At 39.6% G+C, this 24406-nt stretch overlaps 1 protein-coding gene and 1 pseudogene across 2 annotated transcripts in view; both read left to right on the plus strand.

The window, feature by feature from the left end:
- VEPH1 (ventricular zone expressed PH domain containing 1) overlaps positions 1-23585 on the plus strand; it is a 240610-nt gene extending 217025 nt beyond the window's left edge. For both annotated transcript variants that reach the window (XM_025879871.2, XM_073898129.1), the window contains exons 12-14: positions 4283-4400; positions 17424-17560; positions 21942-23585. In XM_025879871.2, coding sequence (XP_025735656.2) covers positions 4283-4400; positions 17424-17560; positions 21942-22178 — 492 coding nt within the window. In that variant the 3' untranslated portion in view covers positions 22179-23585. The remainder of the gene's footprint in view (positions 1-4282; positions 4401-17423; positions 17561-21941) is intronic.
- On the plus strand, positions 10296-10778 carry LOC112830143 (large ribosomal subunit protein uL24 pseudogene; annotated as a pseudogene).
- Positions 23586-24406: the final 821 nt, after the last annotated feature.

Here is a 24406-nt window from a genome sequence, read left to right on the forward strand (position 1 = left end):
AAAGAAACAGTCCACAAAACCAAAAGACAACCGACAGAATGGGAGAAAATATTTGCAAATGACATATCAGATAAAGGGCTAGTATCCAAAATCTATAAAGAACTTATCAAACTCAACACCCAAAGAACAAATAATCCAATCAAGAAATGGGCAGAAGACATGAACAGACATTTTTCCAAAGAAGACATCCAAATGGCCAACAGGCACATGAAAAAGTGCTCAACATCACTCGGCATCAGGGAAATCCAAATCAAAACCTCAATGAGATACCACCTCACACCCGTCAGAATGGCTAAAATTAACAAGTCAGGGAACGACAGATGTTGGCGGGGATGTGGAGAAAGGGGAACCCTCCTACACTGTTGGTGGGAATGCAAGCTGGTGCAGCCACTCTGGAAAACAGTATGGAGGTTCCTCAAACAGTTGAAATTAGAGCTACCGTTCGATCCAGCAATTGCACTACTGGGTATTTACCCCAAAGATACAAATGTAGGGACCCGAAAGGGTACGTGCACCCCAATGTTTATAGCAGCAATGTCCACAATAGCCAAACGGTGGAAAGAGCCAAGATGTCCATCGACAGATGAATGGATAAAGAAGATGTGGTATATATACACAATGGAATATTATGCAGCCATCAAAAGGAATGAGATCTTGCCATTTGCAATGACGTGGATGGAACTGGAGGGTGCTATGCTGAGTGAAATAAGTCAATCAGAGAAAGACATGTATCATATGACCTCACTGATATGAGGAATTCTTTATCTCAGGAACAAACTGAGGGTTGCTGGAGTGGTCGGGGGTGGGAGGGATGGGGTGGCTGGGTGATGGACATTGGGGAAGATATGTGCTACGGTGAGCGCTGTGAATTGTGCAAGACTGTTGAATCACAGATCTGTACTTCTGAAACAAATAACGCAACATATTTTAAGAAAAAAGAAAAAGAAGAAGATAGCAGGAGAGGAAGAATGAAGGGGAATAAGTCAGAGGGGGAGACGAACCAGGAGAGATGATGGACTCTGAAAAACAAACTGAGGTTTCTGGAGGGGAGGAGGGTGGGGGGATGGGTTAGCCTGGTGATGGGTATTGAGGAGGGCACATTCTGCATGGAGCACTGGGTGTTATGAGCAAACAATGAATCATGGAACACTACACCAAAACAAATTATGTAATATATGGTGATTAACATAACAATAAAAAATAAAAAAAAAACATCTATTTGTTATCTCACAGTTTCCTTGGGTCAGGAGTCTGCTTGTGGCTTAGCCAGGTCTTCTGCTCAAGGTCTCCCAAGGCTGCAAAATCAAGATATCAGCTGGGCTGTGGTCTCATTTGGAGGTTTGAATGGGAAGGGTCTGCTTCCAAAAGTGCTTAGGTTGTTGGCAGATATCATTTATTTGGGGTGGTAGGACTAAAGACCTGGAATTCGTACTGGCTATTGGCTGTCCTAGAGGCCACCCACAATTACTTGCCATGTGTAACTCTCCATAGGTATTTCAAAACATGGCAGCTTGCTTCTTCAAGGCCAGCAGGAGAGTCTCCCTATGCATCTGCTAACAAGATAGGTCTGTGTGTGTGTGTGTGTGTGTGTGTGTGTGTGTGTGTGTGTGGTGTGTGTGTGTACATAATAACATAAACATGGGATTGATATCTTGCCATCTTTGCCATTTTCTCAGAAGGAAGTCATAGGTCTCTCCCGCACTTAAGGAAAAGGGATGAGATGAGGGGATGAACACCAGGAGATAGGAATTATTGGGAGGGGATCAAACTACGGTCTGTCTACCATAATCCCATTGAACTAAAATACTCAGAGAGGGACGGTACTTAGATATGCATGCTTTTTATTATTCTTCTGGAGTCTAGTTGTTTTAAAAGAAGCATGTAATTCTCTAAACAAATCAACTTTAGTTCTCTTGTATTAAAAAAATAAAAAAAGCCATATAAGCAATCTTGGGCAAGGCCTAGGAAGCTATAGGACCCAGAAGGGTAAAGAAGATAAGGAGGAGAGGGAAATAATGACTCAAGTACAGTCAGGAAACCAAAATTCCAAAAATTTAGGTATCACGAGTTGATGGGGTTTTTTGGCTTATTTTGTGATTGATTTTGCTTTGATTTTCCAACAATATTTGGAGATATGTGTGTTTCATCTGTCTGTATTCAAAGTTGGCTGTTATTGCTGATTTCAACAGTTCATAGAATTACCATCCTTCTTCTTCAGTCAATTCCCTTTGCACAACACCTAAATCCTCAGAAGAAGTAAGCCTGCTTTTGACTTCAGAGCTTGAATACTGGGATGTAGCTTGCCATCTGTCCTAAACTTTTCAAGTAACTTTTTTGCCAAGACAAATGTGGATTATGGGCAACAACCTGGGACATTTCTGGTCTCAGAACAGGAAAAATAAAGGAACCTTTACATATTAATTTAAGTACTTTGTTTGTTAGCAGTGTTTGTGTTGAATGAAAAATTGATCCTTAGTTGTGTAAGAAATAGAGAAGTGATCTGCATGCCAATGGCCAAGTATAGACTTCAGAGACTTAGCAGTTTTGAAACTGATATTTATGAACATCTGCTTTTTCCCCATAAATTTTAATATAGATTTCATCCTTTGAAACCTGCAAAACTTCCAGGTGCTTCTTCACTCTTTACCTTGGGAACGTGCTTTTTAAAAAAAATGTTATTAAACGTTAGCAACAAAATGCTGTATTCAGCATGTTGAGCCTCCAAGATGTCCAATACCGGAACACAAGCCATAATAGTCTTAATAAAGAGTGCTGAAAAGTATTTATTTCTAGTCCTAGTTTATGCCTTTCATTATTCCACAAATATTTATTTAATGCCTGCTTATGTGATAGGCATTTTTAGTGCTGAGATCATAGCAGCCAATATAACAGAGAAAATCCCTGCCTTCATTGTGTTTATGTTCCAGTGAGTGTAAATATTCTTTTTAAAAGAATCCCCTTTAAATGTTCATAATACTTTCATATAGTTCATTGGAAAACTTTGCATTGGGCTTGCAAACCGATGCTGTTATTCCATTCCTGATGTTGGACTAGATTCTGGGGCTACAACTGTGAACAAAGTAGATGTCTATTCTCTCAAGGAGCTTAGAGTTTGACATATTTCTCACCTCTGTCAAGAAATGCAGACCCGGAAATGCAGACCTGGCAAACAGGAACTTTGGAGCAGGAACTAAGGAGCCACTTGCCCATTCTCTATTTTAGATCCATCATAAACTGCACACACAGTGCCTCCATCCCTGGGCTCTTGGGCTTACTAAGCACTGTTACTCTGGGTAGAACATCTGAGTGTGTGGACCAGAGGAAAGGGAATAAAATCTCAACTCAACAGAGGACCAACACGTCAGTCAGCTGGGCACGTGTAAGGCTAGCTGGCAAAGACATTAAATCCGTCTTAGGAAAGCAAGCTTTTAAGAGTGCGGTTCTGACCACCCTGTAGCAGAGGCTACAAATCATTTACATAATAGGAAAGCCTCAGGAGGACAGCAGAGCTATTTAATTTAGTTAGGCTAATCATATGCCATCCATTTACAGTGTAATGGAACCTCTCTCCTCTGCCTCTTAAAAGGAACACATTGGCATGATGCCACAGGGCACATAAGACAGGGATGGTCTTCTTGGTGTGTCAATTCAACTCAGCTATTGGGAGGGGGAAAATTAATTAATTTACTGATAAGGAATTTAAGACATTATTTTCCATTAAAACCGATACAGCCGTATCACGGAATATAATGCAAGATTTGCAGATGCTTTTAAGATAAAATGTAGAACTAAAACAGTGCCAGAGCCAAGGATTAAGCCCTCTCCCATATTTCCCATCAGCCCTCTGCAACGCCAACCTAACAAAAATAATTTTTTTGATATGGATATGCGATTTTCAATTTTATGCAAAGTGTAAATAAAAGACAAACTCCCCTGCAGCATTCCTTTCAACCCCACGGCCACATGCCTACCCCTCCTTTTTAGAAATTCTGGAGATGCCATTAGATGCAAGAAAATGCTGGGCCACTTCAGGCCTCACCACCCACCCTGGGGCTCATGCTTACTGCCCTCTGCATTTCAGAGAACTCCCTCAGAAGGGTTTGAGGTGGCTGCTCTCATGCAGGATGGGCCCAGAGAGGTTTTCTCAATGCTCCCTCCTTGTCCTTAGCACTGAGTCTGAGCACTCGCCACCCTACTCCCATATCCCTTCTTTTAGTCCCAGAATGCTATGTAGCAGGCAGATCGGCTTATGAGTTCTTTGTGCTTTGTGTTCCTGGAACAGGATCTGGACCAGGTACAGCTCCATCTGGAAGAAGTGAGATTCTTTGATGTATTTGGCTTCAGCGAAGCAGCAGGAGCGTGGCAATGCTTCATGTGCAACAATCCTGAGAAAGCGACCGGTGAGAGACCCCTCCTGTCCACTTGCTGCTCAGAATCGCTTGTGCCCCTGGGATTCAGAGGGACCTCTGAGCCCTGCTGTTCTAGTTGGCCTTCTTCTCACATCCTAAATTGTAATAATGCACAGAGAGATGCCTGATCACCTCTGCCTCATGCTGAGAAAAGTATCTCACCAAAGTGAGAGTGAGAGAAAGGGAAGGGGTGGAAAGGGAGAGAGACATAAATCAGAAACGAGCGAAAGAAGAAACACGTTACCTATATGTAGTTACCAAGAAAGCAATACTGGCTGTTTTGCCCTGAAAGCATTCGTTTCAGCCCAGATCACCCTGAGGGTTAGAGAAAAACAAGCATCCTCTCAAAAGCCCCAAAGGAAGGAGACCACAGTGAAGGAGTGAACGCATGCGCAAGCCCAGTCCATCTTGTGATCCTCCCTCACGCTCCTGCTCCATAACGGAGCTGTGTAAAAAGGGAGACATTTGAAGAGTGAGGAATTATTTGAGGAATACCTTCATAGCTATTACTCGCCCTCTCCCTCCCTTTCTGCTGCCCAAGGAATTTGGTCTACTGACCTTGCCTAAAAATAATAATTACTGGGGCGCCTGGGTGGCTCCGTCGTTAAGCATCTGCCTTCGGCTCAGGTCATGATCCCGGGGTCCTGGGATCGAGCCCCGCATCGGGCTCCCTGCTCCGCGGGAAGCCTGCTTCTCCCTCTCCCGCTCCCCCTGCTTGTGTTCCCCCTCTCGCTGTGTCTCTCTCTGTCAGATAAATAAAATATTAAAAAATAATAATATTATTATTAGTGAATATGAGCCACGCCCTATGCTAAACATGTCAGATATATCTCATTAACCTTTACAATGATCTTATCAGGTTGGTACTAATATTATCTCCATTTTACTGATGGGGAAACTGAGGTCCAGAACAATTTGATTAACTGAGGTCACACAGGTAATAAATTAACAACAGCAGGATTTGAACCCAATCTGACTCCAGGGCTCATGCTCTTAACCATTCCACCACTCTGCCTCCTCGTTACACTTGTCCCAATCTGACCAGTGGAATTAGGTTAACGAGTCTGTCTTCAGAAAGTTCCTCTGTCCTTGGAAATGGAATATTTCATCACTCATTTGCCTTCTGAGAGGACCCAGAGTTCTCAACATGGACGCTGCTCAGGAAGTGCAGTTTCAACCAAGAGAACCTTGTTCAAACCCTGTTGAACGCAAAGCCACTTCGTAGGCGAGCCATTCTCTAGAGAGCTGCAGATGACACCCCTGTACCCGTTCCTTTTATTTTAGGATTTTGGGGCCTCTTAAAGATTACCCATTGTGGCAAGTCTATTGTCATGCTAACTGCCAAGAAAGTAAGGCTGAATGGAAAAAAGTGTGTTTATTTGGCCAGGTGGAGGTGAGAGGGGCGCATGGAGAGGCACCAATTAAAGTGTCTTACCCCACGGAGAAGGTGGGGCAAAAAGAAGCTGGCAGTGAGGGACGGCAGCCTCTGAGAGGCACAGATTGCTGGCTGAAGACAGAGTGAACACCCCGATTTTAAAAAGTTACTTTGAGCAAATAAGGAATTGGGGAATTGGAAGTCTCCATTGTAAAACTTTCTAATTAAACCTTATTTCACCTATGAAAAAGACAGTGTGAAAGAAACTTTATTTGAGAGCCTGGTGAAGTAAGGCACCTATCTCAGAGCACTGAGACACCCTTAAGAATTCTCATTTCAAGTCAGCTGAGTCCTTAGTTCAATAAACATTTCATCCTTTCTGGCCAATGGAGGCCTCAGACAAGGGCCTGGAAGTTAAAAGCACAAAGCGTTCCTTTAATATATGTTTTCTCAAATTTGCTGCCATACACTTGAAAAGAACATTTTGCAATTTACTCTTTCTTACTTATGTTTCTCACAGTTAAATATAGACTGAGAACATACAGCAATAAAGATTCAAACAAGGCCAAATATTTTATAGCAGAACATATTGAATCAAAATGCTTGGCCCTGAAAACTTCACTGTACTTAGATTTCTTTGCTCATTTCCTTCTGCTACATGAAAGGGGATGCAAGTCTGCAAGAAATCCTATTTTAAACTGTTATTGTCCCCAAAAACTCTTGATTCCCTGAAAAATTTATGGAGGTTGTTGATCTCATCTTGTTTTTATATAAGCACATAAATTATATATTTCATATAAGGGAAAGGTCTAACATAATACTGCTGACACATTATTCATGGAGACAATGTCTGCATTCATGTTCTTAAATTTTGAGTTTAAATATGATCAAGGAATAAATAGGATTAAATATTTTATTATTTGGTTACGCACAACAAGCATAGTATCTGCATCCCACGGTTCATTTACGTAATGTATGTTTGTTGCATTGGTTGAAGGTCTTCTACAGGCTGAGGCTTGGGATAAAATATGAGTAAGCTGCAATATCTCTGCTCTGAAAGGATTCATAATCCAGTTAGGGCCAGACGGCATATATGGAAAAGTCTAGCACACACCCTTGTATGTTTATAGCAGGCAATGAATACTTGCTGAGTGAGTGAATGAATGAATAATATTTGGGAATGGCAAAATCAAATATGCCTCGAATGTTAAAATAAGATGTTTCAAGACTGTGATTATGTGCTAATCAAATCAAATATATCACTATACCACACCCAGTGCATTGTGAATCTGGTAAATGGAGGTTGGTGCTTCTTTCCTCCTTGAGAGAAGTCACTATATGTAAAACAAATGGCCCACTTCCCTAACTTAGCACCTGACGTACTGTGCCTGAGTCTTGTTACCATTCTGGGTTTTAATCAGTGCTCCCATAGGATCCAGATGCCCCTCACAAGGTTTAGTCTCAGAGAGGAGGGGTTTTTCAAGAAGCAGGACTGGAGTCTAAGACAAAAGAAATTTTAAAAATGGATTTGGGTGTTTATTTTTTAAGTACTGACAAATGATACAACAACTGCTGTCAAGTATTCATTGTTCCAGTATAAAATAAAAGATGCCGTCCAACATCTCCATAAATGAGGAATAAAACATGAGGCATTTAGAAAATTTCAATTAGACATCAGGAAAGACATCCTAAAATATAAATCCTTCTTAACAGTGGGTACCCTAAACTATGGGACTCGTTCAGAAATTGACAGCAAAGCATCCGGTTTACATAGTCACCTAAGCACATTCCCTTCTTCAGATCAAAGTCTTATCACCCACCAACGTCCCTACCAATACACAGAAATTCACAGGCATTTAGTATCTAGTAGTCAGTAAAATACACTTTGAATCCAGTTAGGTACAGATGAACTCAGAGGAAAATGAATGCCAGAATAGTCTAAAGGTCCTAAAATTATTATAATTACTGTTGTTTATCATGCTAACTCTGAGCTAAACATCTTTCTCATTATTATTGACTCCATTTTACAGATGAGGAGACTGAAACACAAAGAGGTTAAGTAATTTTCCCAGGGTCACACAGCTACCAAGGGGGTAGAACCAAGATTTAATGCAGATTAATTCCTGAATCTGAAATTGCCACCTCTTGGGCAAATCCAAATTAAGGACATGGACTATTTGAAATTCTAAGACCAATTATTCCACAATGTTATAATATCTACCTCCCTGCTTATTCCATTTAAGGAAGAACAGGGGCTTTGGCAGGATCATGTATGGGAAATGATTACGTGAGGGAAATGGTTACGGTGAGAGCTATTTCCAATCTCTCCAATTGTTGATTCCATTTCTGATAATCATTTTATAAAAGTACAGAGTAGAAGATTAGCAAATCACTGAAGTAACTCAGGAATCCTCTGAGATTTGTCTGGTGGTGTTTATTGCCAATCCCATTACTCCACATGAATGAGAGAATCGAGATTGAGCAACCGAGTAGAACAGAACAGAACTTCCTTCTGGAAAACAAAGCAAATCCCTTTTATCAGTTGGCCTCATGTCTTGGAACTGCTAGTTCGTGTTAGCAGTAACAGTGAGTCAGCCGGACCATCCTGGAACGCGTCTGGCCCTCTGTTCAGTCACGTTTGTCAAAAGGAGGAGGAAGAATGAGGTCGTGACTTTCACTCTTATTTCTTCAGACACATGGGATGCCTTTGTTCTTACGCCCTACAAAAAATAACTTGGAGACATCTCAGTTTTGGCACCGGGGTCCTCCTCTGTAAATCGGAGCACTCCCCCGTGTGATTGCTCTCTTAGTCACTAGTTACTTAGTTGTTGAATGTGGCTGTCAGTAGGAGTTCTCCTTAGCATCTGAAAGAAAATGAAAGCATGTTTTTTTCCAGACGAACTTCTGTCAGGATTCTTTTTTAGAACTTGATTTCAAATATCTGTGCTATAAAAGCATGCTGTCCATTTTATCACATGGGCAAATAGAGAGGGTTTCAAAATGGTATCAAGTCAAGAAAGGCCTCTGTAAGGAGATTTTCTTCACACCCTGCTGCCTAACTGGCCCTCGTTTGCTGGACACCCTCAGTGTGGGCTGGATAACTCTCCCCTCCAGATACCAATGTGAGAACAGGCCCAGTGGTCTCTGAGGACACAACCCAGAGGCTGCAAATAGTTTTGTGAGTCCATTAAATGAAACTTTTCCACTGAATTTCGTTGTTGGCTTTCACGGTACTTCGGAGGTAACAAAAAGAAAACCCCATTTTGCATTTATGTGGTGGCTAGGTTTGTCACGTGAGGCCTTCCCTCCTACTACATATGTTCGAACATTGTTGTACGTGCTCAGTGTTGTTAGAGCACCAAAAGCAGTACGGTGCTTGTGTTCATATTTATATACTGCTAGTGACTACTAAATATGCATTCCTTATGTAAAATGGAACCCCAGCGTGTTGTGCAAAGATATTCATTAATGACAAAATAAAGACACATATATTGACTCAGATAAATCATTATCCTGAAATCATTTTCCTTTTCCCCCCTCTTCCCATTTTCCTGTTTTATGCCTTTCTGGCATGGGCATGCCTCTCTCTTTTAAACCTTCCCACACACTCACATCTCTCTCTCACAACACACACATGCTTGCACGTGGGCACACTCACTGGTATACACAGACACACCACCACCCCTGGATAATAAATTCCTCTCCTCTCTTCTTTCTGTTCTCTGCCAACACTTCTGGGTATGTTGTTAATCATCTCCCCCACTAGACAGTGAACCAGAGGAGATTATTGTTCCTTATATGCCCTACCCAGTCAGTACCCAGCATACAGAAGTGTTCAACAAGTATTTGGCATATGGATGGACTATTGAGTAATTCGTGGATAACCTAAGGGATAGGATGACTATGGAAGATGCAGGATTTGTTTTGAAATGTAACTTTCAAACCTAATACTTTCTCAAAATTAAATAAACACTGAACTGAAAACTTAAAGGAGCAACTTTTGCAAAATAAATGTTTATAAGAAGAAATGTTGTTGTGCACAGGATTTTAACATACCCAATTTTAATATTTTACTAAAAGGTTTCAATACACACATACACATAGAGTCCATAGTAAACTTGCTAGTAACACGTGGGAAATAAACTAAGATCAGTAACCTAGTACCCTTCAGGGGTAATTTCTATTCTTTGTCTCCCATCACTTCCTAATCCTTCTGCCTTTTCATATTGGGTTACAATCTTACCTTGAAATAGGATAAAAGTGTCTGATAGGCCTTATACTGGCAGCCAAGCATTAGTCACCTCGTGGTTCTCCACAAAAAATCATTGTGCATGGAAATGTGTCCTTTTCCACTCGGAGAATCAGTTGAGTCCAGCCAATCTATGGAGGAGGAGAAGCATGCTTTCAAAAGGCAGACTAGAGTGAGTAAACCAGTCTCTTACCCCTATACAGGCTTAAGATAACATTGATTTAGCCCTCTAGTGGCCATCGCTGAAGCACCAGCGGCCAAAATGAAGTTTAATCCCTTTGTGACCTCTGACCGGAGCAGGTACCAAAAATGGCATTTCAATGCACCTCCCACATTTGCAGGAACATCATGTCTTCCCCTCTTTCCAAAGAGCTGAGACAGAAGTACCATGTTCGATCCATGCCCATCCGAAAGGATGATGAAGTGCAGGTTGTGCGAGGACACTGCAAAGGTCAGCAGATTGGCAAAGTAGTCCAGGTTTACAGGAAGAAGTACGTCATCTGCATTGAATGAGTGCAGCGAGAGAAGGCACATGGCACAACCATCCATGTGGGCATTCACCCTAGCAAGGTGGTTATCACCACAGACTAAAACTGGACAAAGACCGCAAAAAGATCCTTGAACATAAAGCCAAATCTCGCCAAGTAGGAAAGGGAAAGGGCAAATATAAGGAAGAAACAATTGAGAAGATGCAGGAGTAAAGTAATCTTATATGCAACTTGAAATAAAAACTGTTAAAATGAAAAAAAAATAACATCGATTTAAAGAATTTTTATGTAGCTCCAAAACAAAGCACTAAATATATTTCAAAAGAACTCTAGTCATCACCTTTCAGAGTAACTCTAACTTTTTATTTACCTATATAAACATATTAGGAAAGAAATATATTTTTCAGCCACAAACTCACCTATATAAAAGACATACAGGTGCTTTTAGCAGCCACGGAGAATAAAGTCATCAAATATCTCAAGAAGGTGGTAATATTTTGCATAGGATTTCATCCTTCCCACCTTCTCGTATACATTACCCTTTCTTACCTATTCTGTTTCTTCCTCCTAACTGAATCCTCCCATTGGCTTGTTTTAACTTATTTTATTTAAACTCAATTAGTTAACATATGGTGTATTATTATTTTCAGATGTAGAGTTCAGTTATTCATCCATTGCATGTAATACCCAGTGCTCATTACATCACGTGCCCTCCTTAATGCCCATCAACCATTTAGCCCACCCCCCCACCCACCTCCCCTCCAGCAACCCTCAGTTTATTTCCTAGAGTTAAGGGGTCTCTTATACTTTGCCTCCCTCTCTGATTTCATCTTATTTTTCCCTCCCTTCCCCTATGAGCCTCTGTTTTGTTTCTTAAATTCCACATATGAGTAATACTATATGATAATGGTCTTTCTCTGATTGACTTATTTTGCTTAGCATAATACAATCCAGTTCTATCCATGTCATTGTAAATGGTAAGATTTCGTTCTTTTTGATGGCTGAGTAATATTCCATTACACACACACACACACACACACACAGACACACACACACACATCTCTTCTTTATTCATCTGTTGATGGACATCTGGGCTCTTTCCATAGTTTGGCTATTATGGACATTGCTGCTATAAACATTGGTGTGCAGGTGGCCCTTTGAATCACAACGTCTGTGAGTAAACAGGGTATTCAGCAACTATGTTTAAATAAGTTATAAATGGCTAAAGACATATTCAGAACTGCAAGAAACCTTAAAACAAGATGGAGACCTTCAATCATTGAACTCTAGTTCTCTTGAGATAAAAAGGGGTTGTGTGACTACAGAAATTATTATTTTTCATGATGTTCTATTACAAAGCCTTAGAGTCCACTCTGCACAATGTCTGAGGATCCTTAGGACTGGTCTCTCCTTGACTTTCACACCAACTCTGGTCCTTCAAGTCCCACCAGGCTCCCATCACATAGAATGAGTTAGTTTCTAGAAGGCATTGCACAACCCCTCTCTAAGACTTAGCCTTTTTCTTATGTTTTTTGTTTCTGTTTTTGTTTTTTCAGTATACCTCTTCTCCCTTCACCTTCCTTACTGTTATTTGTTCTTCAGAATTTGGCTCCGACACATTTACTCCAGGAAGGTTTCCTGCTTCCTCTGCCCTGTTAAGAAGAGGTGGCTCTCCAGTGTGTTCCATTCTCCCTTACCTCTGGCTTTCAGTTATTGTTGACCACTAGCAATAAAGGCAGAAGATCAGAGGGAGGGAGCAGAGTGAGGTTGGATTATTTATTCCCAGCTTCCCCTCTGCTTGGTCACTGCAGGTTGACTGTGTCCTATGCCCAAGGCCACAGCTCCTGTCAGTCAGTGTTCTCCATACAGGTTTCCCTCTGAGTCCTAACTGTTCTCTCTGCTCTCTTCTTCAGGCAGAGGCATGTTATGGCTTCCCATGGTTCCTGGCCCCAAAGTACTATGGTGCTTTTTCTACACCTTGCTCACATCTGTGTAAATAGTCCCTTTATTAACTCCCCTCAATTACCCAGCTTGAGGTGTCCTCTGCTTCCTGCTGAGACTCTCTGTGATACATAACTGATCCCATCTGGGGCCCGGGGGGGGCTTCGTGCCTGCCCTGGCTGGACCTTCACAGGCTCTAGGCTCCTGCTTAGTCCTTAAGAAAAGCAAAGTCCTTTCTAATGAGTCTTCAAAAGGACCTTCAATTAAAGTCCAATATGACCTCACCATGACAGTTTGTTACCCAATCTCTTTCCTGGATCTTACACCTAGAAAATCTTACATTGCCTTCAGACCCTCAGCCCTCCACGCATGGCTTTGTCCCAGAACAACTGCTTTACGAAGTTGCTTCTAAGTTCATGGATCCTTCCAGATTCTTACACATCCCTCTTGTACCTCTGCCCTTTTCTGCCCTCTTCCTAAATACCCTTTTTGCTTCCCTAGCACAGGCCCAGCTCCCATGTCACCTCCTCCTAGCCAGAAGTAGAATTTCCTTTCTTTGAGTGTCGTGGTGCTTGGCTTTTCCTTCTCCGGTGGCACTTGCCAAACTCCACATTGAACTGTAAAATTTGTTAAATGCTTGACCTCACCTACAAGATGATAAATCCAAGCTCCCTCTGTACCGAGCATTGTAACCTCCTCAGATCCAAACACAGTGCCTTACAGCTTATCTGTGCTCAAAAGTACATGTGGAATGGCTGGACGGTTGACAGATGAACAGAGGACTATTATTTATTGCTTTGCTCTTCCTGCCATGGGGCTCCTCATCTTTAAGGTCTTTGTCTGGTGTTTCTTCGCTCTTATTCACCAACTTCATGCTGAGTAAGATTAGTATCTTCAAAATTTATTTTTTAGCAACATAAATATCTTCAACCCTTGGTGTACAAAAGAAATACAATTAATGTATAAACATTTGTATTGACACTCAGAAAGACCTTTAATTTGGTAAACACAGTAACAGTTTGGGCTCCAATTGCTTGAGAGAATTCAGTTTAATACTCCATAGCTTTTCAGCCAACTGACAATTAAAGAGAAGAACAGATCCAGGTTGGTAGAGAATGTCTTAGCCAAATTGTGGCACTTTAAATGAACTAATGCATTAATTGGTAAATGAGAAAATACTTATCTTGCATGTGTTATGTGCTAACAAGATAGTTTCAGACGCATGATCATTCTCTCAGTCTCATTCCACGTGTTATTTTTCAAATAGATTATGATCATACCTAGAAAGAATTAGTTCCCTGTTTTGATCATGAAGACAGTGTTATCATGCTAATTATTGCTTACAAGGATATGATATGGGCAATAGACCTTTTAAAATGAAACATGGCCTCTCATGCATATGCTAGATATAATTGCAAAAAAAATTAAGAAATGGGATAGTAAGTGGAAAAATTTTAAGTCTCTTTATTTTTTGCCTTTGAAACTATTTTTAAATTAATCCTACAGCTACAAATAGCCTGGCTTTTACAAAATTATCTGAAGCTGACTCTGATGCCTAAATTGGGTCCTCCCATGCAGCTACTTTAAAGTTCTGCTAACATTTCCTTCCTCCAACCCTTTCCATGGACTTTTTCCCTGGCATAATTTTGGCTGAGCTATACAGTGATAGCCTCTGCTTAGCAGCATTTCTCAACAGTCCTTCAACTTTTGTGCTCCAGTAAGCCTGTCATTTTGTCTTGAGTCTTTCATGGTCATTATGGTCATATGGTCATTATGTAAGTCTGTGGGTATGATATCCTATCTACTCTGTGTCTCAAGCAATTCCTTCAGCTATTTTGCCAAGTTCTCCTTGCAAACTTTTGTCACATACTCTTCAAGTACAACATTTGTAAAATCTTTTTTTTTTTTTAAGAGAGAGAGCAAGTGAGCATGTGGGCAAGTGGGGGAGGGGCAGAGGGAAAGAGAGAGAGAGAATCTTAAGCAGGCTCCATGCTCAGTGCTTGGAACCCAATGTGGGGCTGGATCTCACGACCCTGAGATCATGACCTGAGCTGAAATCAAGTCGGATGCTTAATCAACTGAGCCACCCAGGCACCCAAGTGCAACATTTGGATCTGCCTTGAGGAGAAATAATTGAAGCTAATTCCTTATGTCAGATCCAGAAGGATCCATGGGCTTAAATATTACCTAAATCAACTATGATTTCTAATCAGCTCAGGTATCATGACTATTTCAAATGCCTCTTTGAGTAAATATAGAAGATTGAGACTAGAAAAATGTACTGTTATGAAGCCACTACATTAAATCATCTTACCATTAAAACCATGGCGAGAAAGCAATGTGATTACAAACTATGAAGTCTAATAAAAGCAGAGGATGGAGGGGGCCATAGTGCTTACTTACCTAGTATCTTCACCTAAGTTTCTTAATTTTGACTTTTGATCTCATCATCTTTGTAAAGCAGGTGGGATCTTGCTGATCAGAAAACTATAGTTGAAAGGACTCAAATCTAACTCTTCTGAATTCTTATTAAAAAAATCCTTGACCATCATAATTAGATTAGCAATTTTTTCTCATTTGAAAGCATAGGAAATGGATGTTTTAGGAAAGATTTTAATGTAAGTCTCAGCCTGGGTCTTTCATTGTTTGTTTGTTTAGAGTTTGTTTTCTTTTATCTTGGGATCTCCCTTTGGACCTTCTGTTCCTCCTCTCAGACAGACTGCTGCTCCCTTCGTGACTCAAGAGCACACTGTTAGTAAACACTGAACCCATGGTCCGGGCCAACAGTGTGAGGCTATTCTGGCTCTCTAGGACATACAGCCCAGGAAAGACAGAGCATCTGTCCTAAGTGCTTTATCCGAGGTAACTGCGGAGTGTAGAGGCCGCACAAAGTAAGTGAGCATCATGTTTATGAGACAATTAAATTTGCAAAGAGCTTTACAGTCTTTAATACTCTAAATCAGATGATTCCTAAGTAAAGCAAAGCAAAACACTGAAATCATTTTATTTTCTTTTTTTTTTAAAGATTTTATTTATTTATTTGAGAGAGAGAGCACAAGTGAGAGGCAGAGGGAGAAGTAGACTCCCCGCTGAGCAGGGAGCCCGATGCAGGACTCGATCCCAGGACCCTGAGATCATGACCTGAGCCGAAGGCAGACACTTAACTGACTGAGCCACCCAGGCGCCTCTGAAATCATTTTCTTGAAATTGATAGTCAATACTTCTTGAGTTCCTGGTTTCCCTATGCTCTGCTGGGCATGATACTAGCTGCCATGAAGCTTTCCAAAGATGGGAGACATTTCTCAACACTAAAGTCTCAGATCAAAGATACCTTCAAACATCCAAGCTCTTTCCTGACCACCTATGTGAGTGTGCACCAACCCCCAGGTCACTCCCTACTTCATTGTCATCATAGTCCTGTCACTATCTAATAATATATTTGATAGTATTTTCAGTTTTTAGCTTTAATTTGGGGTTGACAATAGAACATTCAATTGAATAGACATCAAATGGGGGTACGGGGGAGGCCAAAGTAGCCTTAGTAAAATTTTGTTTATGAAAACTATACATTTCACTGGAGGGCACATTCTGCGTGAAGCACTGGGTGTTATGCACAAACAATGACTCATGGAACAGTACACCAAAAACTAATGATGTACTGTATGGTGATTAACATAACATAATAAAATGAAATTAAATTAAAAAAAAGAAAACTATACATTTCATCATTCTTATCCCGAAAATGCTGTCAAGGTGGACAAATACTCCTTGTCTAAAGTAGTTTTTTTACCTATCTTAGAAAAGAGAAGTGGTAGGATGGGAAGAACAGGTTGTGTTTATACGGTCAAACAGGCGCTGTCTAAATTTCTAAATGATGGAACACATTTCATTACTTCCAAAGTGCTGTGAAAATTGAACATAATATATGTAAGTAAATATTGTCATAATCGCCAGAAATCAGATGCTTACCTATGAATTTGGAGAGTAAATCTTAGGTAGTTGACAAAATGAATGAAATTCTTTAGTTCAACATTATAACTTCTGACTTTTGACATTGTAACACATCTTCTAATTCTATGATTCTGTGTGATCATACACACTTTACTTCACTGTAAAATTAAACTTTTCACTCAAAAAATACTTACAGATTCCCTGTATTTGCCAGGCACCATATTAGTTGCCTGGTGATACATTGGTGAACAAAGCAAAGGCCCTCGTGGAGCTTTCAGTTCAATGGGAAAGACAGACATGAATTAGATAAACACCAATAACTATCTACTAATGATGCTTGATGTAAAAGAAACATGCCAGATGCTATGAGAACATATGGCAGGTGAAGCCACTCTGGTCTGAGTTTGGGGAAGTTCTCCCAAAAGAAGCAACAGTTGAATTGACTCATGGAATGATTAGTTGTTGATTGGGCAGAGACGGGCATATGCAGAATGGAGAGGGAGTATGTGCGTTCCAGAGTGGAAATAAGCATGTCCAAAAGAGTTGGGCTTGTCTTTGCAATGTTGTGTCTTCAGGAAAAATACATCTTTGGGGGGACTGCTTTGACTTTTGCTGCCAAATAGTTAAATATACTTCGTTTGTGATTAGCTATAAAGCTGTGCTTCTAGGCAGTTCATCTGTACAGACTATCCTGAAACAAAAGAGTTAAGAAGCACAGAAAGCTGGATATCTGGATATGCCTTAAAAACTGCTAACCAGATCCTCTTTTTGTGAACTATATTCCTTTTGAAAATCTCAGTGAGGGCTTTCAACAGGTTCCCGTTATCATATCTAAATTGTGCATTCCTTTAGGGACAAAGGGGGAAAGGTTAACCAAATTCATAATTTATTAGCACACTTTCCAAATATGCCTACTGGGTTCTCATTCATTGTACAATTCTGACTTTTGATCGCTTGCCAGATAAATAATGTGGAAATAAATGGTTTGATCATTCTCTTACCTTCAACAGTTGTAAATCAAGATGGCCAGCCTCTCATAGAAGGAAAACTTAAAGAGAAGCAAGTCAGATGGAAGTTCATCAAAAGGTGGAAAACTCGTTATTTTACGCTGGCTGGAAATCAACTTCTGTTTCAAAAAGGAAAGTCGGTAAGTTTCCCCCTTGTCTTTTACACTTGTATTTTTAAGGTCTTGATCTACATCAACCAGGTAGGCATTTTGTCCTGAGTTAAAAGGCCAATAATTTGTCCTTTTCCATTAATAATTTCACAGTGTCATTTTTTTTTTGCATATGTCCCTTGGACTGTCTATTCTGTTCAGTCCTATGTTAGTTGGTTTACTGTCTCTCTTCGGTTTATTACGGGAGATCTTTTTTAAAGTTGACTTAAGTTTAGAAGATGAACTGCCAAAGGACTACCCAGTGAGCTTGATTTGAACCGTGTGCCTTTTTTTTCCCTTATAGATCACCTACATAAATTAATAGCTTATGATATTGACCCTGACTTCCTTTATAACTAAAGGTTATATTTAGGGACCCAGGGAAGAGAGACAGCAGGCTGGGAGAAAGAAACAAAGCTGATTTATTTTAAGTACTTTTTATAGTCAACTAAGTTCAGTGCTGGTTAGGGAAAACCATTATCATCTTGCAGTCATTTAATACTCAGTTAAATAGAACAGAATTCTAAGAGAATTAATAAATATTCATTTAATATAATTTTCAATCTGAACTAGGATGCTCAGTAAATATCTGTACTCTGAAATTTCAGTGAGAAACTTCTGAAATAGCATTTTATTCCAATCAGCAATGCAAAGTTATTCCTTTCTTCTCAAGTCAGTTTTATTTATCATTAAATTCTATTCATTCAGGATCAGGGGGAAAGAAATCTTGACCTACCTCTTGGATATTTTGAATATAATAATAATAGCTTATCACATGCCTCCCTGGCTTGCCTTAAAGAATCCTCAAAACAGTCCTTTGAGGTCAGCACTATTGTTCTTGTCATGTTACATATGGGTAAATCTGGGGTGCCTTTCCCTCCCTCTCTCCCTCCCTGCCAGCGGATGGAAGCATATTCCTCTGGGCTGGGTGATCTTGGTGGCCTTCTGCACAGTGCACAGGTCCTGAGAGCTGGTGTCTTTCCCAGGATGGGCAGGCACCAGGTTAGGTCTGACAGAAAGAAAGCCTTGTGGAATCTGACTTGAGTGGGAAGTGGGGGCACTTTTGGACTTTATCTTGCCTGCCAGGCAAGCCAGGAAGAGCAAGACCCTGGCCTTTGGATTTCTGTCTTGTCCCACTCTTACAGGTATTATTTGAGTCCCAGAATCAGAGTGATGGGGAAATATGTGCATATGTACACATGGTCATCCATCCACTCCTGTGGAAAGATGCCCAGAGAACACGCATACAACACCCTGCTGATGCCTTTACACCCACTGTGCCCCACTCATGGACTTTGGGACCCAGGGTCTGTCAGTCATCACCAGGAGTTGGCCTTGGTCCTAATCAAAGATATCTGGGAAATACAAAGGAACTAAAGGTTCTGACAAGTCCTGCAGGAAAGAGCCCACTTAATTTTGTTTAACTACTATATCTCAAACTTGTTCCACCATATGGTACTTTTACATCATGCAACATCAGACCCTCTCCACTCCCTTCCCCTTGTGAGAGAGAGAGAGACAGAGACAGAGAGACAGAGACTTTGATTGGCTTGACCAAAGATAGAGCCAGTAAGGTTAAAAGGGATAAAACTGGAGTTGGGCACAGGCAGTGTGACATCAAAGCTTGTTGTTAAATGAGTGTACTGTCCTGCTTCCCATGAACACTTAAAATACAGAGCCAGTGGCAAACCAAACTGTGTTTGAATGAATTAACGAAAGATTTTAAATTATTTAAAAATCACAAGTCACTAAGAACATATGCACTATGTCTTTAGAGTACTCATTATAAAATTTATTTGAACTTTTTACTCAACAGGAATAAAGTATGGTATATCCGAATTATGACAAATTTTGATGAACGCTTTTTTAATTAATAAAACATCATGTTAACTTTTTGAATGAAAAAAAAAGCCCTAAGCTCATGCTACTTTCTTCATCTGCATGTATTATGAAATATACAGATGGACTTTTCTGTGGCTGAAGATCTTTTTGAGAGGGAAGCATAATGGTGTACTCAATTCAGACAGTTATTGGAGGTTTAAAGAAACTTTCCTTAGCATAGCTCCACACTGAAGTATTTTTAAAGTGTTTAAAATGACCATCCGAATTTCCTGTTTTTATTAAAGAAGTCAGAAGTTAAGATGCAATGATTTCTCGGATCCCTTGAGACAGAGCGGAGTTAGTGCATAGGAATATTTTTCCTGAACTCAAATAATGACCTTTATACTTCTTGATTTTAATAAAGCTTAGAGTAAGCTATTTTATAATTGGCTAACTTGTTTGATATCTTTATAGGGAAATAATGGTTTCACATTTCAGAAATCTGACAGAACATGTGGCTCAAATATTGAGAAATAATATAATATACTATAAGGATCACAGCAAATTCCCTCTCATCCCCAGGGACACAGTAACCTAACAGGGGTCACCAGTCCAGCTGAAGCTTCAGCCCCTTTCTTGTAAATGAGAAAAATGTGCATTTTTAATAAGGACTGAAAGACTATAGTGTTATTTTTTTACTTTCACATTTGTAAGGTTTTGATCTCTACCAACCAGCTAGGCAATGGTGCCCTTTGACTTCCTGTCCACTTCTCTTGGGTAATTCACTGTCCCTCTTTAGAGAACTATGCTAACTTTTTGTTTTCTTGATCAGTTCCTCCATGTATCAATTTCTGTTCTATAGACTAATTCAAAGAAATACAATCTTATTACTGTCAGATATTTACCATAAACCAAATTAAACTAGCAAATTATTATCTAGTGCAGGTATCTTCAAACTTTATTCTGTCTATTCCCTAAAAGAATTTTGAAAATCAGTGTAATACCTTGCAGCATTTTAAGTTTATCATAAGTTTAAACAGTCCGCAAACTGTAATTTCTGTTGAATTGAAAATATTATCATTTTAAAATAAAAAGTTCACACCTCTCCTTTAAGTATAACCATTGGAATAAGATACCGTAGCAATTTGACACCTAACACCATCCATTAAAGAAATACATAAATTAGTTCATCTTTATTTTTTTTACTATGTTGTTAGCCAGCACATAGTACTTCATTAGTTTTTGATGTAGTGTTCAGTGATTCATTAGCTGCATATAACACCCAGTGCCTATCACAACACATGCCCTACTTAATACCCATCACAATGTTTACATGGTATCATTTTTCTTTGAAATCATATTGTTTTCTACCAGTCCCACAGCATTTTATCCTGATCACCCAATCATTTTTTTACTGCAATAAAACTATGTATATAAATTGAAATTTAATTATTTTAATATTTTGTGACTATCAGTCTCTAAATGTTAGATATTTTATTACTATATTTTTAAAATTATGTCATTTATGAAAAGTCATAAGTATAACACCAAATGTAATAAATAGTTACTAAACACTAAAAAGTGAAATGCTATTGGAAATGCATCTCTTAATGAAATAGCTGAGGAGTGACTGTGTTACTTTGTTTGAAGGACACTTCCCTCGCATCAGTATTTTGAGTTGTTTTTTTCATTTGTTTGATCCTCCTTAGATTTCTTCCAAGTTGGATGATACACCATGGTAACTTTGGGATGAGTGAAAAGGGTGCCTTTCCATTGCAGAGTGAAAGAAGGGTGGGTTGTGTAGGGGAGATGGAAAAGGAGAGTTGGCAAGATCCTCAAGCACAGGCACATCCTCCAATAGACAAAAGAATTCAGGGATGTTAAAGAAATTGCTGTAAAGAAGTATTTGATCTTTTGAAACTATTCATACTAGCCCATTGGGATGACCCTCATGTTGCATTGGTGATCTGTAAGCCTCTGTTTTGATGCCAGAAAAATGTAAATCATTAAGTATTGTTTCACTTAATGTTTGTAGACAAATCATACTTCCAAAGCTCCAGTGTGTTTCAAAAACGGTTTGATCTGCTTAAACATAGGACCCTGTTTATTCAATTAATACACCCCTCTCAGAGATAACACGAAGGAAAATTCAATTTCATGCTTCCCAAATTATTTCAGATCCTGAGTTAATAGTACTCCAATTGTACTATTGCATTTTGCTCTATTGATACAGTGTTAATATCAATCAAGCATGACATAAAATCAAAGAAATATGAATTAAACATTTTCCCAAATCCCACCTAATAATAATTTCTTATAAATTGGCCATCTTGTGCCAAGTTAATATACTGTAACATAGGGCTAATTGCTCACTCCCTCCATTGTTCTAATGAATGACTCACTGAGGCCTTAGCATTCAAAATAACAAAAGTTATGAACCATATGCAGTGAAAGGATTCTGATCCTCTTGGAAAATTCTCCAGTTGCCAGGGATCTTTTCATGCTCTCTCCATGCTCAGCTCATGTTCTCTCCTTCCCATATGCATTTCAGAAAGATGATCCTGATGACTCCCCAATAGAACTCAGCAAAGTACAGAGTGTGAAAGTTGTGGCCAGAAAACGCAGGGACCGCTCCCTCCCTCGAGCTTTTGAAATCTTCACAGACAATAAAACCTATGTTTTCAAGGCCAAGGATGAGAAGAATGCAGAAGAGTGGCTCCAGTGCATCAATGTGGCAGTTGCCCAAGCAAAAGAGAGGGAAAGTAGAGAAGTAACCACATATCTGTAGGGATTTGCAAGCCGACCTCACACTGACTGTATACAATGGGCATTGCATTATCATTGCCAATGTCAAGAAAAAGAGATAAATTCACCAAGTCATGTTGTGTTTTTCTAAATAAAAACCAGTGGAACTGTTTTCTCTAAGAAGCAGGACCTAAAAGTGGCAGGATTTTTATGCATTTCATATTCTAATGGCGCCTGCATTAACTCCAGAACATCTGTGTGATGCATACAGGAAAAGGAGCTACAGATGGTACGGGGCAGAAAGGGGAGAGTGAGCGATCTAGGAACCTCTGTAGATATGCCATTGTACGTTGTAAGAACACAACTTTACAAGATACCTGAAATACCTATCCCGAGGAAAGATTAAGCACTTCTGATGAAAACCACAGTCTGCCAAAAGTATTAGAAGAAAAAAAAAAAAAGCCCTATCGGGAAAAGTCAAAATTATTGACCCTGAGGGAAAACATATAACTAACTTATATAGACATACAACTGTCTTCTTTCTCTCTAATGCAAATGAGGCAAACACATGGTAAAATGGTCCTCAAGTGAAGATAGTTATATAATTAAACGTCTGTCTTTCAGAACAACTTATCTGATTATTCCATTTAGGTTCATATAATATGATCTAAAGTGTAGGTTCTTGGATATATCTCCTGCCCAAGGCAGTAAGTGTAAGCTAGGATAAACATTGAAACCATTTTCACCATCTTCAAAATATGGGTCATTTCCATTAAACTTTGAGATGTTAAAGTTCTATACCTTTCTTCTTTATATTCAATCTTTCAATATCTCAAAATTACATTTAATGGATTTTCCCATAACTCATATTTAAAAAAAATTAAGCTGTGGCAGGCAGAATTACAGAATGATTCCCAATGGCCTACACCCTGACCCTCCCCTTGAGTGTGATGGGACTTATAATTTGCTTCTAACTAATAGAATATGGCAGAAAGAATAGGATAGTGTCTCCCATGATTATGTTACATTACATGGCAAAGGTAAAGAGATTTCTGGTTCTTAATCAGGTGACTTTGAGCAAGTCAAAAGGATATGACCCTGGGTGGGCCTGACCTCATCAGAGAAGCCCTTTAAAAAAGAGTGAACAAGTCAGAGACTCTCTCTTCCACTGGCCTTGAATAAGCAAGCTGCCACGAGTTCTACAGCTTCAAGGGAATGAATTTTGCCAACAACCAGTGAGCTTGGAAGAGGATCCCAGCCCCAGCAAACACCTTGATTGCACCTTTGTGAAACCCTGGGCAGAGGACCCAGCTAAGCTGTGCTTGGACGTCTGACCTAGGGGAACGTTGAGATAATAAATACGTGCTGTTTAAAGCCGCCACATGTGTGAAAATTTGTTTCGTAGCAATAGATAATACAAACACTAACTTGGTATACATATAAAGGGTCATTATTTTCTTTAAAATTTATTGAACATATAGTCTAGTATAGAAAACTGGAAAAAAATCTAAGTAGTCAGTATTCTTTTTTTTTTAAGATTTTATTTATTTATTTGACAGAGAGCGAGACAGCAAGAGAGGGGGAGTGGGAGGGAGAGAAGCAGGCTTCCCACTGAGCAGGGAGCCCAATGTGGGGCTTGATCCAGAACCCTGAGATCATGACCTGAGCCGAAGGCAGATGCTTAATGACTGAGCCACCCAGGAGCCCTAGTAGTCAATATTCTTAATTCTACCTTGACTCTACTGCCAACTCACTAGGATAGGAAATATATAAGAGGCCAAGTTTGAGGAGAGAAACAATTGAATTTTAACATGTAAACTTTGAGGGTATTATGGGTCACAAAATTTATTACAAGTTGGAAACAGTTCTGAAGATCAAGATTTTGCCTCACTGGATATATAGATGGTCACTAAAGATATGGAACTAGCTGAACTTACTCAGGGAGAAGAAGACAAAAGAACAAATAAGGGCTTCCTTGGGATACCCAACATTTAAACAATGGGCCACTGGATTGGCTGGTCAGTGTTCAGAGATGTTATAGACCAGGGGAAACAATGTCACAAACACCAAAAATAAGGTTTAGGAAGAAGGGAGAGATTAACAACATAAAACCCTGGAGTAATCACTTAAGATAAAGAGTGACTTTTGCAGTTAGGAAGCAATTTGTATCATTGCTAGGAACAATTTCATCAGAATGATGAAGTAAAAGTCAAATTTCAGTGGGTTGAAGAATCAACAGGAGGTTAGGAGTTTAAAGCAATAATTGGACAA

This window comes from Callorhinus ursinus, unplaced genomic scaffold, assembly GCF_003265705.2.
Source record: "Callorhinus ursinus isolate GAN/ISIS: 27379988/994484 unplaced genomic scaffold, GSC_fseal_2.0 scaffold1, whole genome shotgun sequence".
Lineage (NCBI taxonomy): Eukaryota > Metazoa > Chordata > Mammalia > Carnivora > Otariidae > Callorhinus > Callorhinus ursinus.